The sequence below is a fragment of the Grammomys surdaster genome, unplaced genomic scaffold (assembly GCF_004785775.1).
Source record: "Grammomys surdaster isolate TR1022 unplaced genomic scaffold, NIH_TR_1.0 184, whole genome shotgun sequence".
NCBI classification, from domain to species: domain Eukaryota; kingdom Metazoa; phylum Chordata; class Mammalia; order Rodentia; family Muridae; genus Grammomys; species Grammomys surdaster.
In genome coordinates, this window is record NW_021604629.1 from 5,473,682 (window position 1) to 5,501,197 (window position 27,516).

At 45.4% G+C, this 27,516-nt stretch overlaps 1 protein-coding gene across 4 annotated transcripts in view; it reads left to right on the forward strand.

Annotated features, from left to right (window-relative positions):
- Positions 1-27,090, forward strand: part of Mical2 (microtubule associated monooxygenase, calponin and LIM domain containing 2) — a 186,097-nt gene extending 159,007 nt beyond the window's left edge. For 3 of the 4 annotated variants that reach the window (XM_028767996.1, XM_028767992.1, XM_028767993.1), the window contains 6 exons: positions 3,401-3,492; positions 6,846-6,926; positions 9,511-9,604; positions 20,262-20,364; positions 24,092-24,165; positions 26,790-27,090. In XM_028767996.1, the coding sequence (XP_028623829.1) occupies positions 3,401-3,492; positions 6,846-6,926; positions 9,511-9,604; positions 20,262-20,364; positions 24,092-24,165; positions 26,790-26,974 (629 nt within the window). In that variant the 3' untranslated portion in view covers positions 26,975-27,090. The remainder of the gene's footprint in view (positions 1-3,400; positions 3,493-6,845; positions 6,927-9,510; positions 9,605-20,261; positions 20,365-24,091; positions 24,166-26,789) is intronic. The other variant, XM_028767994.1, reaches the window with a different exon arrangement.
- Positions 27,091-27,516: the final 426 nt, after the last annotated feature.

Below are 27,516 nucleotides of genomic sequence, written 5' to 3' on the forward strand. Positions count from 1 at the left end.
TCCCCATGTGTGTGTGTGTGTGTGTGTGTGTGTGTGTATGTGTGTGTACCTAGTCATTGTTTACCAACTGATAGACTTCATGAATATTATATCAAAAAGTGTCTGGGTTTTATATTTTTAATGTTAAATGGGGAATAAAGAATGTTTAAGAGGCAGTGGAATAATGTTAAAAATCACTCTGTTCCTTCCAAGGTTTATATTTATTCTTCTTAGGTGTGTCTATGATACGTGTTACTGTACCACTAGTCTATCCCTGTTACTAAAGTAAAAGTTCCCTGTGAGCTCTACTGGCACCCAGGTGTCTGTGCTACTCAAAGAACATTGAACAGTGCCCCTCTGTGACGGCATTAGAGCCATGGTTCTCAACCTGTGGGTCACGACCACCTGGTCAGCCCTGTATCTCCAAAACTATTTACATTGTGATTCATAACAGTAGCAACATTACAGTTAGGAAGTAGCAATGAAATAATTTTACAGTTGAGGTTACCACAACATGAGGAATGGTACTGAAGGGTCACACCATTAGGAAGGTTGAGAAAGACTGTTGCGCCTGCAACGTCTCTGCAGTTACATCCCCAACCAGGTCGGTTCTTTTATGCATCTTTGGAGTCCTGTTAAGTCATAGATGCACTTTTATGATGATGAATTCTAAAAGTTCTTATTTCCCAGCATTTCCTCCTCTCCAGGGCTCCATCCTACACAATGCTGCTGCCTCTGCCTGACCAAACTCTGAACTGCCTTTCAACTCAGTGAACCTACTATGTGCTGTTAGAGTTTTTCCTTTCTGTCTGTGGTTAGGAAAGAACCTCAGGGCAGAAAGCATCTGTGGCTGTTGGACTTTCTATGTGGGTTTCTACTCTTATCTTTTACATGCTTCTCTACTGCCTGTTGGTTGATATCTGGGAAAAGATGCTTCACATATTTTGTCCTGAATTCTCCTGCTTTCTGGTGGGAGAGCAATTCCAACGTCAGTCACTCTAACATAGCACAGTGGAGCGATGCTGCAAAACATCTTAAAATTACAAACGAAAAGTGAACTTCAGAATAGTTGGCACTCTGACAGAGGAGAGACTCGGTGGCGTGAAGCTATGAGGTTGAAGAGATATGGTTAGCATCCATTGTTTACTTTTTGAAATTAGAAAAAGCTTCAACTCTGCACTTACATGTGTCCCATAACTAAAGGTTAAGCAGGCAGTTTTAGTAACTGCCTACGGAAAGTGCTGTTAACATTGAGTCGATGATAAGTCGGTGAAGACAGTTATGATGCTAAATGTTCACTGTCAACTTGACTGGGCGTAGAACCACCTAAGAGACACACCTTTGGGTCACCCGCAACAATGTTTCTAGAGAGGGTTAGCTGAGGAGGGAAGACCTACCCTGAATGCCACCATCGGTGTGTTGAACTAGCTGTTTCTTTTTCTCTTTTCTTTTCTTCCTTTCTTTCCTGTCCTTCTTTCCTCCCTTCTTTTCCTTCCTTCCTTTCTCCCCTTCTTTCTTTCTTTCTTTCTTTCTTTCTTTCTTTCTTTCTTTCTTTCTTTCTTTCTTCCTTCCTTCCTTCCTTGAGACAGGCTCAGCTCAACTGACTTCAAAACCCCACATAGCCAAAAATGACCTTGAACTTGTGGTCCTCCTGCTCCAGACCCCCACCCCCACCCCAGTCTCTCAAGGGCAGTACTGGGGAGCCTCCTGCGTGCTAAACAAGTGCTATGTCAGCTGGTCTCCAGCCCTTAAGTTGCTCCTTATCAGATTTTTGGTCACAGCAATGAGAAAAGCACTGAACAAAACATTCTAACCATTCCCAACAGCTATCTCCCATACACCAGGTACCGTCCAGGGTTTGGATTGTCTTTTCCACAGCAATTCTGCATGTAGGGATCATGACAGTAAGGTATAAAGTCAGTTCCTCGAGCTCCTACACTCAGTAAGCACTCAGTGGCTCTCCCTCTCCCCTTCCCCCGCCCCTTTCCGGTAATTTAGTGGCTGGAAGCAAAGATGCATCACTGCCCAAAGATAACACAGCCTCCTCCTGCAATGATGCCACTCTCTGATTCTGTCTTTACCTGAGCTTTCCCATCTGGCAAATTAAAGTGGAAAACAGCAAACTCCCTCCCCTGAGAGGCTGGGTTGTTACATGCATGTTTTGTATTATTTTGTTCTGAATAACAGCGTATGTAAATGTGTTGCTGGAGGTTAAAATTACCCTTATTTTGCAACACTTGGCTGCTCCCACTGGGGTGAATAGTTGAAAATTACAGGGAGGCTGGAGAGGATGTTAGCTGACTTGGAATTACTTCCCTCCTTTCTCCCCACCCACTCCACAGTTCTATGCAGACACAAGCTGCCACTGAAGCATCCTTTCCCATGACTAAGTTCTAGCTGGTTCTGCTGTGCAGCGAGCTAGCAAAGAGCATGGGTTAATCCTGGTATTAGCATAGACTCCATCAGGTGTATGTGCAGGGCAGATGTTCTTGCTGGGAAAACCGAAAGTCTCCTGTGGCACCTGGAAGCCCCACCACACCTGGTTCGCAGCCAGATCACAAAAAGGTGTTTGGTCGACATGGGCGCGGGCGCGTTACCGTGCTGGGCTATCCAGTTCATGTTCGGAGCTTGGCATGACTCCTCAGCTCTAGCTTCCCCACGGGCCCTGCTTTGTTGGGCCGTCCCTATCTTAAACTGCTTTTTCCTGGCATTTGAATCATCCCTCCCATGATGTGATAATATCTGCAAGTTGGGAAAATAAAAGTGGCATTTGTTTAGCCATAATTAATGAAATATTTATGTTGCAAGAGGCTATGTGATAAAATCCTTAGGCTTAGGGTCCTTTTGCTTCTGATTACATTTGGGATTTTTTTTTCTATGACCAGACATTCTGACGCCAGCTCTTTTACACTGAGCAGATGTCGTGTAGTAAAAATGGGTGCCAGATGCTGTGAGCCGCAGAAGGGCGATTTGTTTAAGAGCTGGCTCTGACTTTTTTTTTTTTTTTTTTTGCATTCAATTACTCTGCAGAACAAACCTTACCCCAATCGGTTAGGTAACTCAGCTAACTTCAGAAATGCCTTTTCATAATAGATTTCGGATTCTAAAGCAATGGAAGCAAGGCTCCTGCCCCAGTAAAGGGTGTTTAAGGACTTCCTTGATTTCTGCATAATACCTTGTTTTGTCTTGTTTTGCTTTGCTTTGTTTTGAATGTGAGAAGAGGGCTGCAGAGCTCTTGGCAGGAATCCAGAAATGTAATTAACATGGAGGGCCAACTTTTCAGTGGCCCTGAGGTACTGCTTTCCCAAGCTCTGGCAGGTGCAATGAGGGGTGGGCAGCAGGAAGCAAATGGGGTGAGGGAGGAGAGAGGCCGTTGGAAAAGAAGCCAGCGGTTTGGTGAGTTCTCCGGTTCTTGTTTCAGACCCTGGAGCTCCAGTGACAGAGGCCACCTCTTCTCCCACCTCGTCCTCTGCAGAGGAAGACACTGACTCCCAGCTTTCCTCAAGGATAAAGGTAACATCACTTGCAACCCCACACAGTGCCCTAGCTGGCTGAGGCTCCTTACACATCCAGGTTTCAATGCCAATGTGGGCTCCAGCTGCAGAAGTCCTCATAAGGATCAGGCCATGTTGCCTCTGACAAGTACCCTCCTTTATATCTAGAACCCCCCTCCCCAAGATTTGTCTTCTTAAAGACAAAAACCTCAGCATCTCACATGGGAAGAAGGGGAAAAAAGACATACTGACTTGAAACCATTTGGCAAATGCAGTGCTTAAAGTGGGTTTAATATGTGGTCCAATAAGCAAACCATTGAAAAATTTCAACAAGCAGATGTGTATTTCCCCAAGGGAAGCACAACTTCATTTAAGAAGCACTAGAGGCAGATTGCATGGAAAATGTTATGTTTGTTCTATTCAGAGCTATGAAATGAAGCATGCAGACGCAGAGAGTCGGATGCACCCACACACCTACTGTGGACAGAACAACGTGCATGCCACGGGGAAGCAGCCACCCCCTTTGCTTAGTGGATGTCAATATGTCTGGAGAGCACTTTCTAAATCCTGCATACCAATGCACAAAACACACAATGTCATGTGTCTGTAGATGTATCTATGTGTCTAATACACAGAGACTCGTTTGCCATGGAAGACCACTGTTGTTTTATCAAGAACGGGACTGGAGCTTGTCCCCTCGGACTAGAAAGGATGGAGTGCTGAATGGCTGGTCCTCACATACTTCTGGGGGACTGAGGAGCAGCTCACTGTTCTGCTGCTGTTGTAGTTTTGGAGCAAAGAGGATCTAGTGAGGGAAGGGAAGAACCAAATTTATCCATCCATAATTGATTTATCCATATCTAGCAAGGGAAGCTTTGGCTTCAATTTAAGTCAAGGGGTGGAGGGGGGTTCTCCAACTCCCTAACGTGCATGTGAGCAAGTGAATGTACACACACACACACACACACACGCACGCACGCGCACACACACATACACACAGAAGGACAGAATTTTTTTTTAATGTGGGCTTCTTGAGTTAATTGAATCCTCACCAGAAATGAATTGTGTGTAAATTGTTATCTTGATTTCTGGGGGTTCCTTACTGCCACTCATCCCCTCAAATGACCCCGAGTTAATTCTATATTCAAATGAGGCAGATCCCAGCCTCCATTTTCTTTACTTTTATGGAGAAAGAATAGGCTGCCACTGGTCTGTGGAAATAGCAAGGCCATAATATCCCAAAAGAACCTCACAAGCAGCTCCTTGCCATCTTAGCACATGGCTAGTTGTCACTTCAGAGTGCCAGGTGGTAAAGCATGCCCATGCCACCTCCTGATTGGCCCTGCTCTTCCAGAAAGCCTTCAAGTGGGAAGGAAGTTGTTTAGCCTCTGAGTTCTCTGTTTGTTTGGTTGCATTCAGATGTGTCCCCAGCCAAGGGTCACCAGAGCCTGTTCAGATGAACCTGTGCACAGGAAGCTGGGGTGCAGGATGCCTTAGATAGAAGACTTAAGGCAGCTGATTCTTGGCTCTTCCCTCCCCCTGTGCCGGCTATCTTCTTGCCCATCCCTTAGCTTCTTTCCTTGACTTTCTACAACATCACTGTGGAGTGAATAGAAAAAAGAGACCAGGTATAAGGGTACTTGAGTATTTGGTAGAACATGCTTTAAATAGAAGATAATAAAGACTTTTTATCCCCAACCTTGGGTTCTGTTCTACACACACACACACACACACACACACACACACACACGTACATTGAGGATCAAATCCAGGACCTCACACATGCTCAGCAAGCACTGTGCCACTGAGCTGAACCCTGTGGGCAGGGGTATGCTTCTGGAAGTCTGTACGACACTGATGTGGTCTGTCCCTCTCCAGATGTCCTAGTTTGCTGTGATGAACACCATAACCAAAAACAACCTGAGGAGGAAAGGGTTTGTTTCAACTTATAGCTTACAGTCTATCATGAAAGACAGTTGGGACAAGAACTAAAAGTAGCAACCTGGAGGCAGGAACTGAAGCAGAGGCCATGGAGGAACACTTCTTACTGACTTGCTCTCTATGGCTTGATCAGCCGTTTTCTTACACAATCCAGTACCAAACTGCCTAAGAGTGGCACTGCCCACAGTGAACTCGGCCATATCCTATGTCAATCATCAATCAAGAAAATGTCTTCCAGACTCTCCTACAGGGCATCTGTTGGAAGCATTTCCTCAATTGAGGTTTCCTTTTCCCAGATGTCCCAGTATGCATCAAGTTGACCAAAAATTAATCAAAACATCAGGATTTGCATTCAGTTGTCTCCATTTAAAGGAAAATGACACTTCTATAGGTCCTACCACAGAGTAGGCGTCCTTGATTGCCTAGTACATGGCATAAGGAAAGGCTATATTGCCTACGGGGAAATACTCACCTGGGCTGAGTTCAGAGCTCTGCCCATTACTAATTGTTTCAATTCAGGCAGGTTGTCTTTCTGAATTTTGATGTCCATATTTGTAGAGATGTATCATCTGAGGAATAAAGGAGACACCATGAAGTAATTAGTTCATGGTCTGGCACACAATACTCTACAAATGCTAGAATTTACAACGTGGGGTCATGTGGCAGATGCTGCTGAGATGCTTGTAAAATGAACAATCCAGATCTCCATGTGGGCTGAGATCAGCTCAGGGCAGAAAGTATCCATGAGACCCAGAACCTCTCACCCTGGTCCAGACTGCCTCTAAAGGTCCTCGATGATTAATAGAGGGTCCCCCATGCTAAAGTCCAGAACCTGAGCAGTCTACCTGGGGGTCATCTCCAGAAACAGAGATGAGAAATCCATGTTGGGACCTAAAAGTCAAGATTTCCTCCCAAAGATCTAAAGGATTCTAAAAATTCTAGAAGAATAGATTCCATCCCTGAGATGAAGCACTTAGAGACAAAGGCAAGGAGATCTCTGAGTTCAAAAATACCCTGGTCCATATAGCAAGTTCCAGGTCAGGCAGGGCTATACTGTGAAACCATGTCTCAATGAGGATAAGGTTGCTGCCACTGCTGCTGCTGCTGCTGCTGATGATGATGGTGGTGGTGGTGGTGGTGGTGGTGGTGGTGGTGGCAATAGTGATACAAAAGTTAAATAAAATTTTAACTTCAATTGTTTATTCATAGTTTAACTCCAGTGTCCCATGTGGATAGTGGCACCCATGTTTCACATGGTCTAGACACAGGTCATTGTCATCACTACAGGTAGTCCCATTGGATGTCATAATCCTAGACACTCAGCAGTAGCTAGGAGCCATGTGTGGAGAGAGCAGAAGGCTATGATGAGGACTGGTAAACTTTAACCCTTTTTTCTTAGTCATTTTTTTTCTTCTCTCTTGGTGTGTATAGGAGAAAATACCCAGAAGAAGAAGGAAGTTGGAGAAGCAGTTAGTTAAGCAAGAAGAACTGAAAAGACTCCATAAGGCTCAGGTCAGGAAGCAAACATGGAAGGGTGGGAGCCCTAGGGTATATATAGGAGCCCCAGGCTAAGTGTGGGAGCCCCAGGCTGTGTATAGGAGCCCCAGGCTATGGGCAGGAGCCCCAGGGTATAGGTGGGAAAGTCCTTCAGGAGTCTTCTGGCACTCCGGAAGGCCTCCTCCCTTCTCTGAGAACCAGGTGTGTGACCATTCTGAAAGTCCTGGCCCAATCCCCAGTAGGGCTCTGGCATGAGGAGCCCATCTGAGTCACCTTTCAACCACAGGTTGTATTCTGCAAAGTGAGGCTAGCACATGGCCTTGGCCATCTTCATGAGCCCTTATTCCCCAAAGCAGTGACCTAAGTTTGTCCTCAGTGAGGACAGAAGTCATCTGTTGTCTCTTTGACTGAGTCTCTGCTGAGCTGATAGCTGCTGGGGTCTGACTCTATTTCAGGATTAGTTAAAAGCCTAAGTACCTAGAACTTCCTACCTTGATGATTTACACCAAGCATTATGCCCACACTGATCTGTCTGACTCTGTCCAAATAAATAAAATGGAGCAGACGCTGTAAACATTGTCCTTCTCTGCTAGGGACTCCGACTCCAGTCTGAGGAATGGTTGCATATTAGCATATAAGGATTTAGAACAATCATGCCTGTTAGCCTATGTAACATTCTATTTCACCACTGTGCCCTTTATCTGGCCATGTAGTCCTGTATACCAGTCAGCTTTCTGTAACAAAATACACAAGACAGTTGACTTTAAAATGGGAGAGGTTTATTTAGATTTATAGGGTCAGTCGTACTAGCCCATGGTCAGCTGGCCCCATTTTGCTTTGGGCTTGTGGGGAGACCATATCATGGTAGTATGCAGTGGACTTTATCTCATGGCTCCTAACAAAGAGCATGAGAAAAGGAGGAGTTGCTCATATCCCCTTGAAGGGCAAACCCCCAGTGGCATAGCTTCTTTCTGTCAGATCCCACCTTCTAAAAGCTTCATGCCCCTGGGTTGCATTGCACCCTCAGCTGGGAACCGAGGCTTTAATAAGTGGGCTTCTGGGGAACGAGCACTGTGTTGCCTGCTCAGGCTTCCACAGACACAGCCTGGGTCACTCAAACAATGAATGTTTCTTTTCTGGGTGTTGAAAAAACCCAGATCAAGCAAGGTGGGTGATGCTGAGGGTCTGCCAAGGCCTCTGCTGCTGCCTGGGAAGCAGCACCTACCCACTACATCCTCACATGGTCTTTTTGAAGCATGAGAGGGGACTGGGGAGAGCTTCCTCTACTCATACAGATAGGAGGCCTGTTAGATCAAGACTCTTCCCTTACAACCTCAATGCTCTCCTAAAACACCTTGTCTCTAAAATAATCACCCTGGGAGTTAGACTCTCAACCTATGAATTTAGGAGCAATTCGTTCTTTTCCAGAACGACCTTGTGGCTGTAACTACACAGTGATCTGTCATAAAATCTGTCTCTCTTCCTTAGTGACTCTATGCCTTACTAGCAAAAGAAAAAAAAATGGCTTTATCAAGATAAAATTCTCTTTCAAAAACAACAGAGAAGAGTTCTGTTATCAACAGAATTCCCATCTATGTTTTTAGGCCTAAATACTCGTAGTTGGGGCCGGAAGAGCCAGGGGGCTGCTGGAGTTCCCCGATGGGTCTCTCGGTGCTAAGGATGCCTATGGTTCCAGGGGAGATTTAGGAGGACGGGAGTGAGGAGGAAAGGGAAGCATAGAGATGCGCTACCTGCCCAGATGGTTCATGGTTTCTTTACTGTTCCTCTTCAGCTATGTGTCAGGTCTCTACTGCCTTGGTGGCCCAGTGCTTGAAAGCACAGTAAGTTGGTGGAGATGAACAAAGTTTACTAAATAAATAAATTATAACCTTGCTCAACTTTCCTTCCTAAGAGACTCCAAGAGAGTAACAGCTAGTAGGGAAAGTAAATGTGCCTTCCCAAACCCAAGCGTAGCCCCAAACTTAGCAAGTACATAGAGTCCATAGAATGTGAGCCGTGAACCTTGAGTTCAGCACCTGGTATCCCGCCTTCATAACTCTATGATAACAGATCTGCAGGTACTTCTGTCACAGCAGCACCCTGGGCCTCAACCAGTGGTTACAAGACAAGGGCAGATACCATTTGTAACTAAGGTGGGATACAGGATGATCTGAAAAGGAGCATTGGTCCCCGAGTGGGTGCAGGTTTCCCTTTTCAGGATGTCAGCTGCTCCTTCCTGCAAAATAGAACCTGAGCCCCCTGGTCTGTGCTGAAGAGACGGCCTTGGCCACCAACCGCATGGTCATACTCAGGACTCATGAGGACCTCTAGCCAGAGCAGGAGCCTCTCACCTAGGACTCCAATATGGTGGGCAGTTTTGACTCCTCTGTGGACGTCAATTGTACATACACAGATCCTGTGCTCTTTGGCTCATCCTGAGGACAAAAGCAACAAACTCCAGAGCTGGGAAGCTTCAGCATCTCTACCAAGTGTATCAGGGCAATAACAACTCAGGTGACAGCAGTAGCAGGCTCAGCCCTTCTTCTTCTGCTTCCTCATCTACAGAACTCCCTCATGACATGTGTTCCTGATCTTGCAGGCCATCCAGAGACAGCTGGAGGAGGTGGAAGAGCAGCAGAGGATGTCAGAGATCCAGGGCGTGAAGCTGGAGAAGGTGCTGAGAGGCGAAGCAGGTAGAGTTGGCAGGACCACCTCTCGGGGTATAGGTCTGGGTCTAGAGTCTGAGAGTAGCACTATCCTTGCATGGTGGGGTGGACCAAGGACATGCATCACTTGCAGGGGATAGGTCAACACAAACAGATGGTGCTAAATCTACTGCTTTATGCTTTTTAAAAAAAATACGTATTTTTATTTCATGTGTATGGGTGTTTTGCCTGCATGTATGTCTGTGCACCATTGAATGCAATGCCTACAGAGGCCAGAAGAGGGTATCAGATTCCCTGGAGCTGGAATTACAGATGGTTGCTAGGGGCCATGTGGATGCTAGGAATCGAACCCTTGTCCTCTGGAAGAGCAGCAACTGCTCTTAACTGATGAGTCAGTTCTCCAGTCCCATGCCTCACACTTTAAACATGAAACTGGTGGTTTGGTCTGAAATTCCCCGCTTGGCATCCTCTGGCACTTTCTCTCTGCATGAGTCATCTTTGAAACTCAGAGGTTGAGAAACATCCAGGAGGAATATTTGTTATAAAGTTCAAGCAATATTTGTTATGAAGTAAATCCCAGAGTTCAAATGGGGTGGTTCATTGGGTAAAGTACTTGCTGTGCAAGCATGAGGACCTGGGTTCAAGTCCCCAGCATCCATGTAAAAATCTGTTCACAGCAGCACATCTCTATAACCTTAGTCCTGGCAAGGCTGAGATGATCCCAGGAACTTGCTGGCCAACTAGTGTCGCTAAAACAATAAGCTTGGGGTTCAATGAGAGATCTTGACTCAAACAATGAAGTGGAAAGTGACCTAGGAAGAAACGCAGCATCAACTTCTGGCTTCCATGTGCATGAGCACACAAGTGCAGGAGCATACACCACACACACACACACACACACACAATTTCTTAACAAAAACCCTAGGCTAGGGCTTATGGTATAGCAGAAGCCAGAATACACTGTGTTCCTTTTCTTACTGGATCACACATAGATTTCCTTGTACAGAGAGCCTGCAGTGGATCCACTGGAGCAGACTCCTTTTGCTACAATGACTGCTCCTCACTGCTTGGATGGAATCACTGATGTCTCTCCAGCCCCATTTAGGAATTCTGGTGGTGTGAACTGTCCTTGCTTGGTGTTTTGTATAATAATATTCTAAATCAAGGAAGCTGTAGTACTCATCTTTAGGAACCTCTTGCTGTAGTGAGCTGCCTGGAAATGAAAAGAAGAAGCCAGCAAAAGGGGTGTGTCTTCTGTGCTGTTACTGAAACATTGCTGATATGGGGCACAGTGGGAACCGTGACTTGCAGATGTCATAGAGCCTGTGCTGGGCCAGGGAGGTCGCTCGGCCGGTAAAGTGGTATGGATGTGGGAACCTGAGTTTTGTCCCCATAACTCACCAGGCATGGTGGCTCACACAATCTCAGACCGAGGCAAATGGAGATAAATCCCTGGGGCTCACTGACCAGCCAGCCTACTTAACTGTCGATCTCTAGTCTCAAACCCCAAGGTAGACAGCACCTGAGGATCAAGGTCCAATGTTGACTTCTGGCTTACACACACACACACACACACACACACACATACACACACACACACATACACACACACGCACACACACACACACACCTTTTCTCCCTCACATACACATGAACTCCGTATTTAAATTCGTTTCCCTTCATGAAGCCTGAGTATCAAAGGGATGTGACTCAGCTGGTCTAGTGCTTGCCTGGGGCTCTCGATGAGGACTGGGGTTTCACGCTACCTATTTTAGATGGGCACAGTCCTTGGAAAAATCACTCACTCAACGTCTTAGATCCCTCACCAGAAAAGTGAGCTAACCCTCACAGTGCCGGGTCATTTTGAGAATTCATGTGCCAGTGGCCTCTGTCCAAGTCTTTCACACATGTAGACAGTCAGCAAATGCTACCCCGTATCCTACAGAACATTCTTGTCCACACAAGACACTTTAAAGGAAATACCCATCTTTGCCGTCTTCACTACCAGGAACTTTATAAACAGCAAATGTTTAAAGCTTATTCTAAACATCTCCTCCAGTCTCCAAAAGGGAAGCTATCTGGAGCCATACCTACAGAAACAAGGCCAGCTTTCAGTGTCGTCAAAGGTGGATCGGGCCAGCCAAAAGATGGATTCTGTTCATTTCCTTTCTATTCCCAGTAAACTAATTACTCTATTAGGTTTATAGGTCTTTTTTCTCACTAGATATCCTTCTGAATGTGACAGATGGAAACCACCACCACCACCAACAACAACAAAAAAGTCAGGTCACAGAGACCAGCCTCAGAGGAAACCAAGAGGAAGTGTTGTTAACCAGGCTATCAAAATGAAGACTTGCTAACTTACTGTTGGTGCAATGGTCATATCTTTCTGTGGTTCCATAGTCATGTAGTCCCTTGAAGAGATTGCCCTGCCGCTCAGTGAATGACCAATGCTTTATTGGGTTAAGTTGTATTTGAGCTGGCCTCTGCTGCTCCCATTCAAGTAATTTAATGAGAATTATTTAATAGGTATTATTAGGATAATTAGACAATGATCACAGTTAGGCAATAATATTGAGTGATCAAGGTTGTGAATAACCAAATTTAGAGGCAGGCCTGCAAACAAGGAGTAGGCTGCGACAGTTAGGCGAGGCCCCTCTGTAATGACTGGGGGCAGCCTGAAAGGGTCTTTTGTGCCTGGGAGTTATTCATCAGGACCATTGAATTAGAGGACTGTGCAGGGGGGCAGGGTGGGGGTGCAGGCCAAGGACCCTGACGTCTGAGTGAAATGAGCTCTCCATTGTCATGACAACAATCTTGGCTTTCTTTTAATTTTTTGTTCCCCAACAGTCAAAAATGAGTTGCTCCCCACCCCAATTTGTTCAGGAAAAAGAAATAAAGTGAAGCAGAGACTAACCATCCACCCAGATGACAAATCAAGACACACAGGATGTCTATGCATGTGCTGGGTATCTTGGCAAAGGCAGCACAGAACTCCTACGGTCCCCTGTGCCCAAGTCACACACACGCACACTCAGTGACCTGGATGCCCTGCGTCCTGTCGCCTGTGAACAGTCAGACCTGAATTTGTCACCTACTTAGACTTGTCTGGGTTGAGACATTAAACATACTAGGACATTAAATGCTAGGATCACAGTATGCCCCTGCCAGAGACCACCATGCAGATCTAGGTAGTCTGGTGGAGTCTGAGCTTTCTTTCCACGTCTAGAGACAGGTGAAGTCAAATCAAAAGAAGGGGGACCTCAAAGGGTGAAAGGTTTACTCCCAGGGAAGGTGGGTGAGCAGGGTCAGTCTCCCACAGAGCTGCTCACTTCAGCCTGTGAGTTTCTCCTTCACAGGGATAGCAATGACGATGCAGATGCTGAAAGCTGCCAGCAGAGGGCAGCAGCACATACATTATGAATGATTTAATGGCCCGCCCAGCCAGGAAGAGGGAAGTAATTTGTCTACTACTCTGTGGTTTTCATCTTTGCTGCTGAGGAACCCAAGAAATGCCAATTTCCTGTCTTATGTGCCAGTGAGCGATTCTGGATGAGCACAGGGATAAGTCAGGTGTCCCTGAAGGCATCTTAACATCACCAGCATTCTGCAGTTTCTATTCTGTCAAATTTTCCCATCTGTAAAATGGGGCTAATAAACAAACCCTCCTTGTAGAGATGGTAGAGATAGATGAAAGAGAAATGATAAGTGGGGGGGGAGAGAAGATGAGGACCAGAGTTCAATCCCCACACTCTCATAAAACTCTTGATGTGGCAGCCCTATCCTAGTGCTGAGGAAGCAGAGACAAGAGGATCCTGGGGCTGGCTGACCGTCAGTTCAGCCATATTAGTGAGCTCCAAGTCCCAGTACACACACACATACACACACAGTGAAGCATTTGATAAATGGCCCTGTCACATCTTAGAACTTCACAAGGACGGACGGAGTCTTCTCTTTCCTTTTGAGTTTCTCTCCATTCTTATAGAACTCGGTTGGGTGGCTGTCTTCTCTTAGCTTGAGTCCATTTGTTTATCCATTCATTCACATACGTTTATAACTCTCTCCTCCAGACAAATTTAAGCTGATTTCCACATTCATATCATCCATGGATTTCACATGCTTGTCTATCTATGAACCTTGAAGGAAGTCATGCTTAGTGGTCCAAGTCTGTAATCCTCTCAGGAGGCTGAGAAGTTCAAGGCTAGCCTGGGCCACATGGTAAACCAGTCTTACGAAAGAGAAGGAGAAAGCGAAGGGGGGAAAGAAGTGGAATAATTTCAATGTAGATTCTGAAGTTTTGTATTACATTGATGTACTTATGATTCATGTGTGTGCATGGATGGCACACATGCCATGTCATGTCATAGCACACAGAGGGCAACTTGCAGAACTTGGTTCTCTCCTTCTACCATATGGCTTCTTAGGGTCAAATCAGATTGTCAGGCTTAGGGCAAGGGACATCTCACTAGCTGACCTGTTTGGTTGTCATCGTCGTTGTTGTTGTTGTTGTTAGTGGTGGTGGTGGTGGTGGTGGTGTGTGTGTGTGTGTGTGTGTGAGAGAGAGAGAGAGAGAGAGAGAGAGAGAGAGAGAGAGAGAGAGAGAACAGGTACCTATGGAAACCAAAAGAGAGAATTTGATTTGCTGGGGCTGAAGTCATAGGCAGTTATGAGTTACTGGTCACCAAGCAGCAAGTGCTCTTACCTGTGGAGCCAACTCTCCAGGCCCCAGGACAGATTCTTATTGTCACTCCCAGCACAACAGGAACTGACAGAACAAGGAAGACAAAGCCTGTGGTGTGGAGGGCTGCCTGTTTGACAGTCAGCCATCATTTGGGAATGGAGTCTGGGGAGCAGATACCCTTTAGATAATCTCTGTAAGTCTCTGAATGGAAATGCAGCAAGTCTAATGTTAAACTCCTTCCAGCCATCCCATGTGGCCGATTTCTGTGCTTCCAGGAAGCAGGTCAAGGGAGGAATGAGCCATTTATGATTGTCCAGTAGAGGTGGACCATAGGGGTGGAGCCAAAGTTTATGCTAACCCTGTATCCAAATAGAATATAGTCAGAAAAGAACCTGACCCTTACAGAGGCTTTCCAGGAGTCACTCAAATCCAAAATTACTGAAGCAAACAAATAGTTTGGCCTGATTTTCCCCAAATATATAGAAGCCATTGCTGAAGTCCAATGCTTCTAAGAATCAGAGCTTGTGTTTCTTTACACAGCAAACAGCAGTAAGCAGCATCGTGGTGGCACAAGAGGCCTGTCCCCAGGTCCCAGGGTGTAACACAGGTTCCAATAACACATCAAAGCAAGTGGCATAGCTAGGGAGCCCAGGATAAAAAGCATAGCAGCCTTAATACCACGCAGTAAATGAGTGGGTTATACAGTCAGTGCCATGTAGGGTTCTGGACTGCACAGGATTCTCTTCTTGTAGAGTCACAGGAGAGGCCCAGGCTTAAGATGCTTAAACCTTGTGCTTTGCACACTTGGCAAAGACACGCACATGCGTATCCTCACACTGCACAAAAGACAGTCTCATTCACAAATATCAGTAACCATGAGTTACACATCTCCTCCGTTTCCAGCTTCAGTGCCTATCCTGAAGACACAGGTATCCAGTTTATGGCCCATGGGCCACACGAGCCCAAGGACAGCTAGAAATGCAGCCCAGCACAAATCATAAACTTACACTGCGAGGTTGTTTGTTTGTTGAGTCTCTCACATGTGTAGTTATCTGATGTAAACTTTGTAAATGGCAGTGTCCTGTCACAATGTCAAAAGGTTGACCACTGGCCTCTTTGAGGACCGTGTTGAAAGACTGAGATAATCTTAGTTGAATGTTAAAAATAAATAAGTACAGGAGAAATGATCAGGGCTGACAAAGAAATGACAGAGATTCAAAAGATAAAATAATTCAGTGAACATGAATCCAAATGATTGAAAAATAAGACAATCAAGTGTGGTTTTTATAACTACCAAGCTAAAAATTAAGTAAGAAAAATTTTATGATGTTTTCAATACATGAGCAAAGATCATCTGGAAAACCTCAATACCCATGGCCAAGTGAGCTGGCTCGGGGGACTTAAGATACTTGCCACCAAGTTTTGTTCTGACAATCTGAATTTTGTCCCCAGGACTCACATGGTGGAAGGAGAGAACTGACTCCCTTATGGTGTCCTCTGACCCTCACAAGTGTATATGCACACAATAATAAATAAATACATGTAATAAAAATTTCAATATCTACTTAGGATTTAAAAAAAAAAGTCTTTCATCAATAGAACTTAGTCCCTAGACCCTACAGCAAACATCTGTGGATCATCATAGTACTACACAAGTTGCTGTGAGGGACAGTTATATTCGAAGCTCTGGGGCCTGAGGCTGATAGAGACTTCTGTGAAGCCATCCAGTATGAACTGAGCTCATCCGGTGTGAACTGAGAGCTCATGAGAGGTCAGAGGATGTGGGTTGACGTGTAGCACAATTGGTAAAGCACTTAACTGCCATGTATAAACCAAAACCAGAGTACAGAAGGCAGGACGAGACCCACAGGCAGTCTGAGGAGGACGCTCCACATAGTGGATGGAGGGTTCCACTCTAATCCCAGCAAGCACCAGTGAGCATAGCCGGCGCATTACCACAATTGAAACGAACAGTAAATTAGGACAGATTCTAAGGAGGCAAAAAAAAAAAATCACATCTAAAGAATTAATTCTGAGCCTGACAGCAAACAAGACTGGACTTGGAAAAACCACACACCAGTATACACTCAGGGGAATAGCAGTACCTCAAAAGGAAAATGTGCACAAAACTAGCATGGTTTTAAACAGATTGTACTTTGTTGTTGTTGTTGTTGTTATTTTTACATTCAGAAAACAAACAACTGAACACTGTATGCCAGTCTTGCCCAGGTAAGCAAAGATTATGGTACACCAGACTTGGTCACTTGAATTTAATGTGAAGGGTCACTGAATTTCAGTAGAGACTAGCATAATTTGCTTTGTGGTTTTGAGAGCACTCTTGGGCAAAATTAGGTCAATATAAATGACAATTAACAAGTGGGTTTGTCTTAAGCCTTAGTTTGGTTGATTGGTTGGTTGTTTTTTCAGACAAGTCTTTGAACCCACGATCCTCTTGGTTCCAACTCCCAAGTGCTGGGGGCCATCATGCCCAGAGACTATGTTGGTTTCACCATGATAAGAGGAATCTTTCTTCTGTGTCTAAGAACTATGATAAGAGGTCAGGAGCAAAGAACCCTGACAGAAGACCCAAGTAGAGGGTAAGAGGAAGAGTTAGATAACTGAACTATCCTAGTCATGGCCAGAAGCCACCTTGCCTTCTGGTCACAGCCCTCTAGCTGGAGCCTGGCTCCAGGTCAATAATCACTGCTCTCTGAAGGAAGGGCTTTGACTGTGACAACTGAAGCCACTGGAACAATGGTAGACATGGGAAAGCAAAGAACCTGGATAGGCACCATACATTCACGTCTTTGTAGATGGTCCATGGACTGAAGGCGTTTCCATTGTATGAGCAGGAAAAAAAAATAAAAGTATCACTAAGGTGCCATTGGTGGTGGTTTCAAGTTGTTAGAAGACAAAGTTTTATGTTTTTTTTTTTTTACCACCTAGCTGAGTTTTAAAGATGACTAGAAACTAACCCTTATGAAGCTGTACACCAGGGAGACAGACTGGGGAGTATTGCAAAGGGACAGACTATGTACAGAGCATTGTGCTGAGCCTTTCCCACACACCCTCTCATTTAGCATCCCTAACCAACCCATGAGGTAGCACCATCAGCATCCTCATTTCAAAATATGGGAAAGACCAAGGCAAAGAGATAAGAGGTGACTTGAAGAACATCACAAACCTGATTGACCTGGAAGTCCATGCCCTTTCCACTCTACTATATCCACAGTGAGAGGTAACATTCCCTAAGCTTCACAGAACCCATGAGGGCAGAATGTGACAGGGGACAATCCATAAGTAGATATGGGACAAACACTCCACTGCGCTATTGGAATTAAGAAAGCAAGATCTCCCTGTATCTGACACTTTGAGAAAGCAGGTTTCCTGGTGTCTTAGTCACTTTCTTGTGATAAAAGACTTTGGCAAGATAAATATTAAGGTTTATAGTTTCAGAGGGATTGAGTGCATCATGGCGGGGGAAGGCACACTGGTTTACAAAGAGTGACAGCAGAGAGGGGAAGGCATGGTGGCTGGTCACATCAAATCTGCATTCAAGAAGCAGGGAATAAACAGGAAGTGAAGCCAGCTATAAAGCCTCAAGGCCTGTCCCAAGTGACCCACTTCCTCCAGCCAGCCTTTGCCTCCTCAAGGTTCCACAAAATCTCCAAACAGCTAGAGATCACATGTTCAACTACATAAGCCTCTGAGGGACATTTTTATGTCCAAATCATAACACCTGTAAATCTTTACAAGAAGCTGTATCTACAGATTGCTCCAAAGGGACTTTGTCTACTAAAGGACACAAGGCTTTAAAAAATTGAACCAAAGCCTATTAATAAGATCACCAACGAGTCTGCTGATAAAAGAGAATTAAATGATTCAGTTCATCTTGTGTTTGTTCCGCACATGTCAGGGGAAGTCATTGTGACATCTTTGGAATGTCTCCACCATGACAGGAGTTTCAGAAGGACACAGAACATGGAAGCAGGGACACAGGGACCCATCATGCAGCATACAAATCTAACTAGATCAGGCGGGTCTGTGTAGCAGAGTGACTGAATTTGAAAAACAAAACCAAAAGATTCTCTGCAAACAGTAAAATGGTGCTTTAAAGCTGTTTCTTTTGGATTGGGGACAAGGAAGGGGAAGCCCAGGGCTGGTGGCAGATGGTATCATGTTAGACGATAAGGAAAGACAGCATCTCCAACTCACAGCTTTTCTGTTTTCTCTATCGTGGAAAATGGTTCTTAATATAGAAACATTAAACAAACATCTAGAAGAAATTGACTCTGGATAGATAATAAAATGGAAGACTTGTAAATTTAGATTCTTCTTTTTTTTTAAAGAATTTACTATCTTTACATTGTGTGTGTGTGTGTGTGTGTGTGTGTGTGTGTGTGTGTGTACAGGAGCCCCACAGAGGAAAGGTTAAGAGTATATGCTGCTATTGCAGAAGACAAGAGTTCATTTCCCGATGCACATCATAACTACTTTTAACTCTAACCACAGGGCATTCAAGCCCCTCTTCTAGACCCCTAGGGCACCCATACTCATATGTACTCACCCCCACAGAGACATTTTTTTAAAAGAAGAAATTTGTCGGTTGGGTAAAGTAGTCAAAAGATTTTCCTATAACAGAAAAACAAACAGGGTAGTATTTCATTTCTTTTAGTTAGTTAATAGGGTAGTTGCTAATTTTCTGAGACAGGGTTTTGCTACATAGTCCAGATTGGCTTGGAATGTACTGTGTTAGCTTTAAATTCATGGCGATCTTCCTGCCTTAGCCTTCCATGTGCTGGGACATCAGGTGTCCCTCTCCACACTCAGCTTAGCAAGGTGGTATTTAATGAGATGCATATGAAGTCTTGAACTGAGTTAAGGAAAGGATTCACTATCTAAACCAAACACAGAGCACCCATGTGCCATCACTATTGTGGAAAGGCAGAGTTCCTTTGTGAGTGAATATAAACATCAATGACCAGGACTTTTTAAAACCGTGTGTATAATTTTGGATCACAAGACAAAGGTGAGAGAATCTCCCTACCTCCTCTATATTTCCAGAAGGTTATTTTGTTGTGATTTGAGTTGATCTGGTCACAAAGATTGACAGTATTGACAGTATTGTCGTTCGGTAGATGCACAGAACTCTCTCTAAATGTCTTGAGATAGCTAATATAACAATCAATCAACCCCTGACTGGTATAAGCTAAATTCAATAGAATACTTTTGCAATCTTGAATCAGAGGTTGGAGAGAGGTCTCAGTATCTAAAAGCACTGGCTACTCTTCCAGAGAACCCAAGTTTGACCCCTGGTACCACACAGTAACTCACAATTGTCTGTAACTCGAGTTCCAGAGGATCTGTTATCCTCTTCTAGCCTCTGTGGGCACCAGGCATGAACATGGTATACAATTAATGCCTCTGTTCAATAAAGGGGAGTATCTATACTGCAATAACATAGGGATACTAATTTATCTCTCATGAGATTCAATCCTAATTGTATTTTTTTTCATCATTTGGCATTTTGATTTTTTCCCCCTGAAGAAAAGCCAAATGTGGTGTGAGCATCCCTGGCCTGGGAAGGGGCCACACATCGCCTGGGCACTCATTATGAGTTTGATTTGCAGAGGGGTGAAGAGGATGAGCAAAGGTCACCAGCAGGCAGCTAGGGCTTCTCTGACGCAAAAACATACATCAGTTTCATGGTCAGACAAGAAAGCAGGAGATGAGTCCTTTGTAGTAAGAACATTAGTTGTCACGGGCGTGTGACCTTGGAATTGAAGCAGTCATGTCCTCCATGCCCAGAAGGACTCCCCCAGAGCAGGCACAGGTGGGTTTCATTTGTGATGCCTATGACCTTGAGGCACCCACAGGGTGCCAGGAACTGCTTTCCTGCTGAGCCCTGCTTGCCATAAACATGGGCCGCTAAAGTGGCTCGGAAGCAGTTTGATCATGGGGCGAGAAATGCCAATCTAACCCATTTGCCATTGATTTCTTAAGCAGATTCAGGGACACAGGACGAAGCCCAGCTTTTGCAGGAGTGGTTTAAGCTGGTTCTGGAGAAGAATAAATTAATGCGGTATGAGTCGGAGCTTCTGATCATGTAAGTAAGGCAACACAGATAACAGTGAGTGCTAACAGCCTGGTGGCAGGAGCGGGTGGCTCACCGGCCTTGGCTGGAGTCCCAGGGTTTTTCCTCTTTGTGCATACGGAACAGTGATTGAAGCAAATTGGTATTTTGTGTCTTGCATATCATGTTGGCATTAGTGGAGAGACTCTTTAGTTGTCTGCTCTCTCTGCAGAGTTCAGTGGCTAAAATAGATTTCAGTAGCAGGTCAGGAGCTAGAAGGCAGCCAGTCCATTCCTGGACCCCAGTCACACACACAAACACACACACACGTACACACACATACTCACACAAACACCATCAGTGAGGAAGCTGTGCTTGGCCCCTCTGAGTGGACCATGGGGAATCTGTCTGACCACTTCCTGGTGGTTTTAACAAAAGAGAGGCTGAACCCTGGCTGTCTTTGATCTGCCTGTGTGTCTTCTTGGAGAAAGGTCTGGTAACCTGGTCAGACAGTCAGAAAAAAGATCACAGCTCATGACACGGTTGTGCACCAGACATAGGACACCGTATCCATCATCATTCTGGAGAAAGAAAATAGCATTGGGTATAAACCACTAAGCTCTAGAATTACGCTGGGCATTTTCATTTTTACTCCACCTCTGAGAGGTTATCTGGGGACTTTAGAGGTGGTTCACCCTTCCCTGCCCAGGTTCTGAACCAGGCGAGGAGTAGGCAAGCCATCCAAATATTATACTCATTATTAATAATGACTAATGGCTGAGGATAAGACTTGACTTCAGGCAGGCTGACTAACTAGTTTCTTAGTTACATGACTCACAACAATAGGAATGCCGTCTCTTAGTCTGGAAGTGAGAAGTCCACGTGGAGATGCTGAGGGGGCCTCATTTTCCCAGATGCTCTCACGGGGACTTTTTCCTTGCCTCTTCCACTTCTTCTGGCCATTCCTTGGCGATGGCTCTGCCACTACAGCATCTTCTGTCTCCACCCAGCCTTCTATGTGTCTGTGTCTCTTCCCTCACTGGGCTTTCAGCTCACTAATATAATCCGAATGTGACCATCTCAAGGTCCCTAACCATGTCCACAAAGACTGCCTTTTAAGTAACAATCACATTCACTATTTCCAGGGACATGCCTTTCCTATTCAACTCAGAACTGGATTTGTCTACCTAATGAAAAAAGGAAGTAGACCTAGTAGACCTACTTAGGGGGAAGGCTTTTTCCTAGACCTTGGTTGGGGGGGGGGTGATATCCCCAGAGGCTATTTAGCAATGACTAGGAAGATGTGTTTGGTTGTCACACATGGGGCTCTGATTGAAAACTAGTGAATACTAGCCAAGGATGCTAAGCTTTCTCCCTGTAATACACAGGGCAGCCCCTCCTCCCACCAAACAAGGGACCAGCAGCCTAAAGGATTAATGGTATCAGCACTTTGAAATCTTACCAAGATCCAAGGCAAAGCCCAAGCATGAGAACACATGCTTGCTGAAGATAGGATGACTCTGGGAGAGAAGCGAAAATTGAGGTGAACATGCCTCGTCCTAAGATAGAAGGTTAAGGAGGAGGCCAGAGTTACACTCACTCTGTCCACGTGGAAGAGAATGCCAGGCACGGAGAACGGGGATCCTCTCTAGCAAGCATTTCTTTCCCTCTAGACTATTGTTTAGCTGATGAGTATAATAGCCTCAGAGGGATTAAGTAGTGTGTCCATATCTGCCTAACCACAAAGTCCTTATATGCAGCCATATAGTCTACACTTGGGCTAGATCTGAATTATAAAATCCTTCCAACAGATGTGTCAAGAACATCTTCTTTATACCAGGAATTCATCTGATTTCTATAGATATAGGCCACAGCCAGGCATGGAGATGCAAGCCTAGAATCCAAGCACTTTGGAGGTTGGGAGAGATGCCGAGAAGTGTACACAAGGAGTGATGGCAATAAGAAAGCCCATCAAGGGTTCCATGATGGATACAAGAGTCTGTCTTGGGGAGTAGGGGGGCTAGCTATGGCTGCAGGCCAGAGCCAACAGCTTCCCTAGAGAGTACACTGGCTAAGAGTACTCCTCCATAAGAAGTCAACAGGACAACCAGGGTATGTGCACTGGACAGAGACATATTGGAGGATAGGTTTTGGTTGGAGAAAGACCTGTATGAACAAGGAGAGATGTCTTAGATTGACATGTCCAGTCAGACTCTTTGGGATGGGAAGCTAAGACAGAATGAGTGGTACATGGGATTCCTTGAGGATGACACCTAAGAAGGGTAAAGAGCTGGATATGGGTAGAGGTAGAGTCTTGGGCCCCTACCCCAGTTCTGATTCTTTATTTTTAAAAAAATCAGAGGAGGAAGGACTTTGGCAGGAGGAGTTCCAGGTGTAATGTGGCTCTGGGTCTCGGCCAAGGCACAGGAACATCAGAGTAGCGATAACCCATCCAAAGGCTGGCAACCATGGTAGCTCTCATATCTCTATGATGCCCAGCCATTGGCTATGAGCCACCCAGGAACAACAGGGCTTCAACATGACACTGAAGCTGATTCTATAGCAGCCTCCATGTCACTAAGCTTTGCCCAGAGAATTCTCTCTGCCATCTAAGCTGCCACCACCTCTGAGCTGCTACAGAGGGCCCAGAGACGGTCAGTGTCAGCAATAAGGCAGAACACTAGCCCAAACAGAAGTAAAAGTAATATCAGAGCTGGGGACGTAGCTTAGCTGGTAGAGTGCTTGCCTAGTATACATGAAGCCCTGGGTTCAACCCCCAGCACCACAGGTGTAGCGGTACACATCCATAGTGCCAGCATTATAGGCAGGGGTAAAGGCGTGTGGCGGGGGTGGGGGGTGTCAGAAAGAGCAGAAGTTCAAGGTCATTCTTGGTGACACGGAAAATCTGAGGCTAGCCTGCACTACAAGAAGCCCCATCTCAAAACCAAAGAAGCAAAATAAGAAAACATGGCAACAACAAGGTAGAGTAAAGTGACCTCAACACTGTCACAGGGACACATGGAAACACTGGTTGGGTCTGGAAGAGAAAGTCCCGACAGGAAAAATGGAGGGGGCCATTCCTGATCCCTGGCCTCATTGTGGCCCAGGGGTAGTGGCCCTAGCCCCCTCTTCTTTCTCACCCTCTAGTTTCTGTGAGGGCACCTATGCTGCTGTGCCCACTGACCCCTTGGGGACACTGCTTTTCCTCTCAATCCTGTACTTTCCCTAGTCTTGAGGATCATATAACCCAAACTATCACCTCTTGACATCACCACATCTGTCTAAATCTTCATTTCTCTGATGAACTTCAGAGTGGCATTGGGAGTCCCCCCAACAATGCATGGGCAAGCATCTGGTGATGGACACAGTAGGAAATGGCTGGGGCATCCCCAGGCTCAAAAGTCAAGTCTCCAGCTGACCTTCCAAGAATGCCCCAGGCTCAAAAGTCAAGTCTCCAGCTGACCTTCCAAGAGGACTCAGCTCCATTCCGTGCTCTGCTCTTCCCCATAGAGGCAAACCCTAAAGCGCAATTTGGTGGCCTTCAGCCTCTCTCCATTTGTCTGATCGTCTCTCAAATCCAGCACATTTCAGCCGTCTTTCTGGGCACCTCCTAACAGTGGCAATACCCTCTATTTAGATACACTAAAAGATGCCAATTTTAACAGGGAAAAAAGACTGAGCTGGCCACCGTCTGTGGGAGCCTCCATTCATGTTCCTACACAGTTCCCTGTTAATGGCTGAAACATTTTCTTATACTCAGGGCCCAAGAACTAGAACTAGAAGATCGTCAGAGCAGACTGGAGCAGAAACTACGACAGAGAATGCTCAAGGATGGTGAGTATGGGATACGTTTGGGACCCCTGCTGAAGACACACACACCTCACAATTGAGCAAGTCACGCTACAGATAGGAGCAAAGACCCCATTCCACCTTGCACAGCCACCAGCCTGAGAACCAGAGGTAGACACAAAGCCAGCCTGTTCCTTGTCCAGCAGGTCCCCCGTTGCCATCACTCACTTGTGAGGGTCACATTTCCTTCATCCTATGTGTTGATAGGAATAAAGCAACTTAATTTTTAAATTTATTTTTATTAAGGAAGAGTCTTGTGTATCCCGAGCTGGCCTTCTTGCCTCTGTATATTCATTACCTTTCTCATAGCTATGGCCAAATGCCTGAAGACGTTTCTTCTGTCTCACAGTTTGAGGGGATACAATCCATCACAGCCGGAAGGCATGGTGGCTGGATCTGTGGTGGGAGGAACACACAACACATACCTACTTTTAGCAGATAGGGAAACAGAGATCTGAAGAGCAGGGCAGAGGTGTAAACCTCACCTCTCCTGACAGTCACCTAGCATCTCATTAAGGCCCTGCCTCCCAGAAGATCAGAAAACCTGCCAAAACAATGCCACCAGGTAGAGACCAAATGTTGAAACACATGAGCCTGTGAGAGAAATTCTCATATTAAAACCATACCACTCAGCCTCCCACCTGCTGGATTCTAGGCATTCACCACCATACCCAGCAAGCACAGTATCTATGTATGTACTTAGTTAACCCTACAGTTAGCAAACATTCACTGAGACGGTAGTGCAGGTTGGCACGACAAAGGCCAGCCCTTCCTCACTGGGCATTTGTGATCTCAGCAGGAAGCCACCTCAGTCATCACAGTCACAGGATGACAGAAAAGTTGTGAGGGCGACAGAGGAAGGCAGCCCTGGCTTTGCTGGATACTAGAAATAAGAATATTCCCTGCTGTGGTGGGCTGGGACTGTGACAGGGAGTTGTGTATGAGTCAGCTGTCCCACCAGAGCTTTATGAATCCATTGACTCTAGCCAGAAGAGCAGTCACTCTGTGATGTACCTGTGGGTTTGTGGGCCAGGTCTATAATCTCTCTCTCTGTGTCTGTCTGTCACTCTGTCTATCTCTCTCTTTATCTCTTTCTCTCCCTCCCTCCCTCTTTCTCCCCTTCTTTGGTTTTTTGAGACAGGATCTCTTTGTAGCCCTGGCTGTCCTGAACTCATTTGTAGAACAGGCTAGCCTCGAACTCAGAGATTCACATGCTTCTGTTCCCAGAGAGCTGGGATTAAAGGTGTGAACCATCACCACACTGCTAATGATGACTTCCTTACACTGACATCTTTTGTCAGCAAGGATAGTTCTAGATCTCCCAAAACCAGCATCACCCCAGCCTTCCTGGATGGGTTCAGTACTGGGCATGCCCATTACATATCAGACATCATCATTTTGGGTTATGCATTTTATTCCCAGTTTAAGATTTGAAAACCAAGTCTCAGTGAACAGAAATAATGAACTCGAGGTGAAAACTGGGCTCTGATGGTCTCCTAAACCATCTCCCACCCATGGAAGTGATGTATAGTGCCCCCTTCCTCTCAAATTCAGTCTCTCTCTATAGCTGAGGCTGGCCTTAGACTGCAGCCCTCTTCAGCCTCCTAAGTACTGAGATTACAAGCACCACCATACCTGGCTCAGACTATTTCTTCTTTTTAATTACATTTTTTATTTATTTATGCATGGGGGTAGGGAACATGCACACCACAGCACATATGTGGAGTTCAGAGGACAGTCTGTGGGAGTCATTTCTCTCCTTCCACTATGTGGGTCTTAGGAATTGAATTCAGGTCATTAGGCTTGGGAGCAAGCACTCTTATCTGCTAAGCCTTTCTAGTTCTAAGAAACCCTATAAGGCCACACTATTCAGCACTATTAAGAACGGTATTCAAGCCAGCCATTGTGGTACATGCTAATTCTGGCAGCAAAGAACAAGAGAGACCTTGCCTAGAATGTGGTGGAAAGTGAGAGCCAGCTCCTGCAAGATGGCCTTAGACCTCCACATGCATGTCATAGTGGTGGACACCTATAATCCCAGTTCATTGCAGGGAGAGGCAGGAGAATCCAGAGTTCAAAACCAGTCTTAGCTATTTGCCAAGTTTGAGGCCAGCCTGGGATACAGGAAATTGTGCACACATACACAGAATGTTTAAAACAAAAGGTCCAGTTTATCATTATATACAAATGACAGAAGTGTTGCTGTCATTGGCATAGGAGCCTCTGATGGCAGTTTGCTTTGTTGTGGCTCAGATGTGCTTAGGAGAACAGCCATCTCATGTTCAGTTTCTTGGAATGGAAGAAGGTTGAGGCTTGACAGGGAGTGGCTATATTGGGTTCTTGTTCTCTCAAGTATTTACTCTCTACACAAACACATACAAGCGTGTCCACACACATTCTCAAGGTGAAACTCGAGCTGACTCCCCGCACAAAGCACCTACTTTTCTCTGTGGTTTTGTGGGTAGCTAGCTCCTTGGTGTTAAATTCACTTCCTTGTAATCATATGACACAACAAGCCCAGAACCATTGTGAACTACTGTGCTAAGAACTCCCTTGGCCCCAATCTTATCCAAGCATTGATTTTTTTTTCTTATTCTTCTTTTCTTTAGAGGGCCAGAAAGATGAGAATGATCTAAAGGAGGAGCAAGAAATATTCAAGGAGATGATGCAGGTGATTGAGGAAAGAAACAAGCTTGTGGATTCCCTAGAGGAACAGCGTGTCAAAGAAAGAACCCAAGACCAACACTTTGAAAGCTTGGTTCTCTCCAGAGGCTGTCAGCTCAGCAGGACTTGAGGGTGCCCTTCCCTGCTGAAGCCAGAGAGCCAAGAACATCATACTTTCCCATCTAGACACTGTATTTAGACCCCACTGCTTAAAAAATAGTAATTAAAAAATAATAATGTCTCTCATATGAGCTGTATATGGTAGTTCACATCTGTAATCTCTGCTGAGAAAAGCTGAGGCAGGAAGAGTGCTGCCTGAGTTCTAGGACAGCTTGGGTTATACAAAAAGACCCTGTCTCAAACAAACAAACAAACAAACGTCCCTTTTAGGCTTTATATCTGTTGAAGATTCCCAAGATTTTTTTTCCCAAAGACTATAATGGAACCCTGAGAAAGGCCCTCGAACCTGCCCAAGAGACAGTCCTGAGAGTGGGTGTTCAAGGCAAACGACCAGCATATCTTCTCCCTAGAAAGTCGTTTTCTTTGTTCATTGAGTTACATGTTTTAAGACTTTTAAGAAATGCCTTTTCATTAATACGACCGTATTTGTCTTTTTTGCATGGCTGACCAGTTTCCAAATGTCAGGGCGCAGCAGCAGCAGTTTAAAGATTA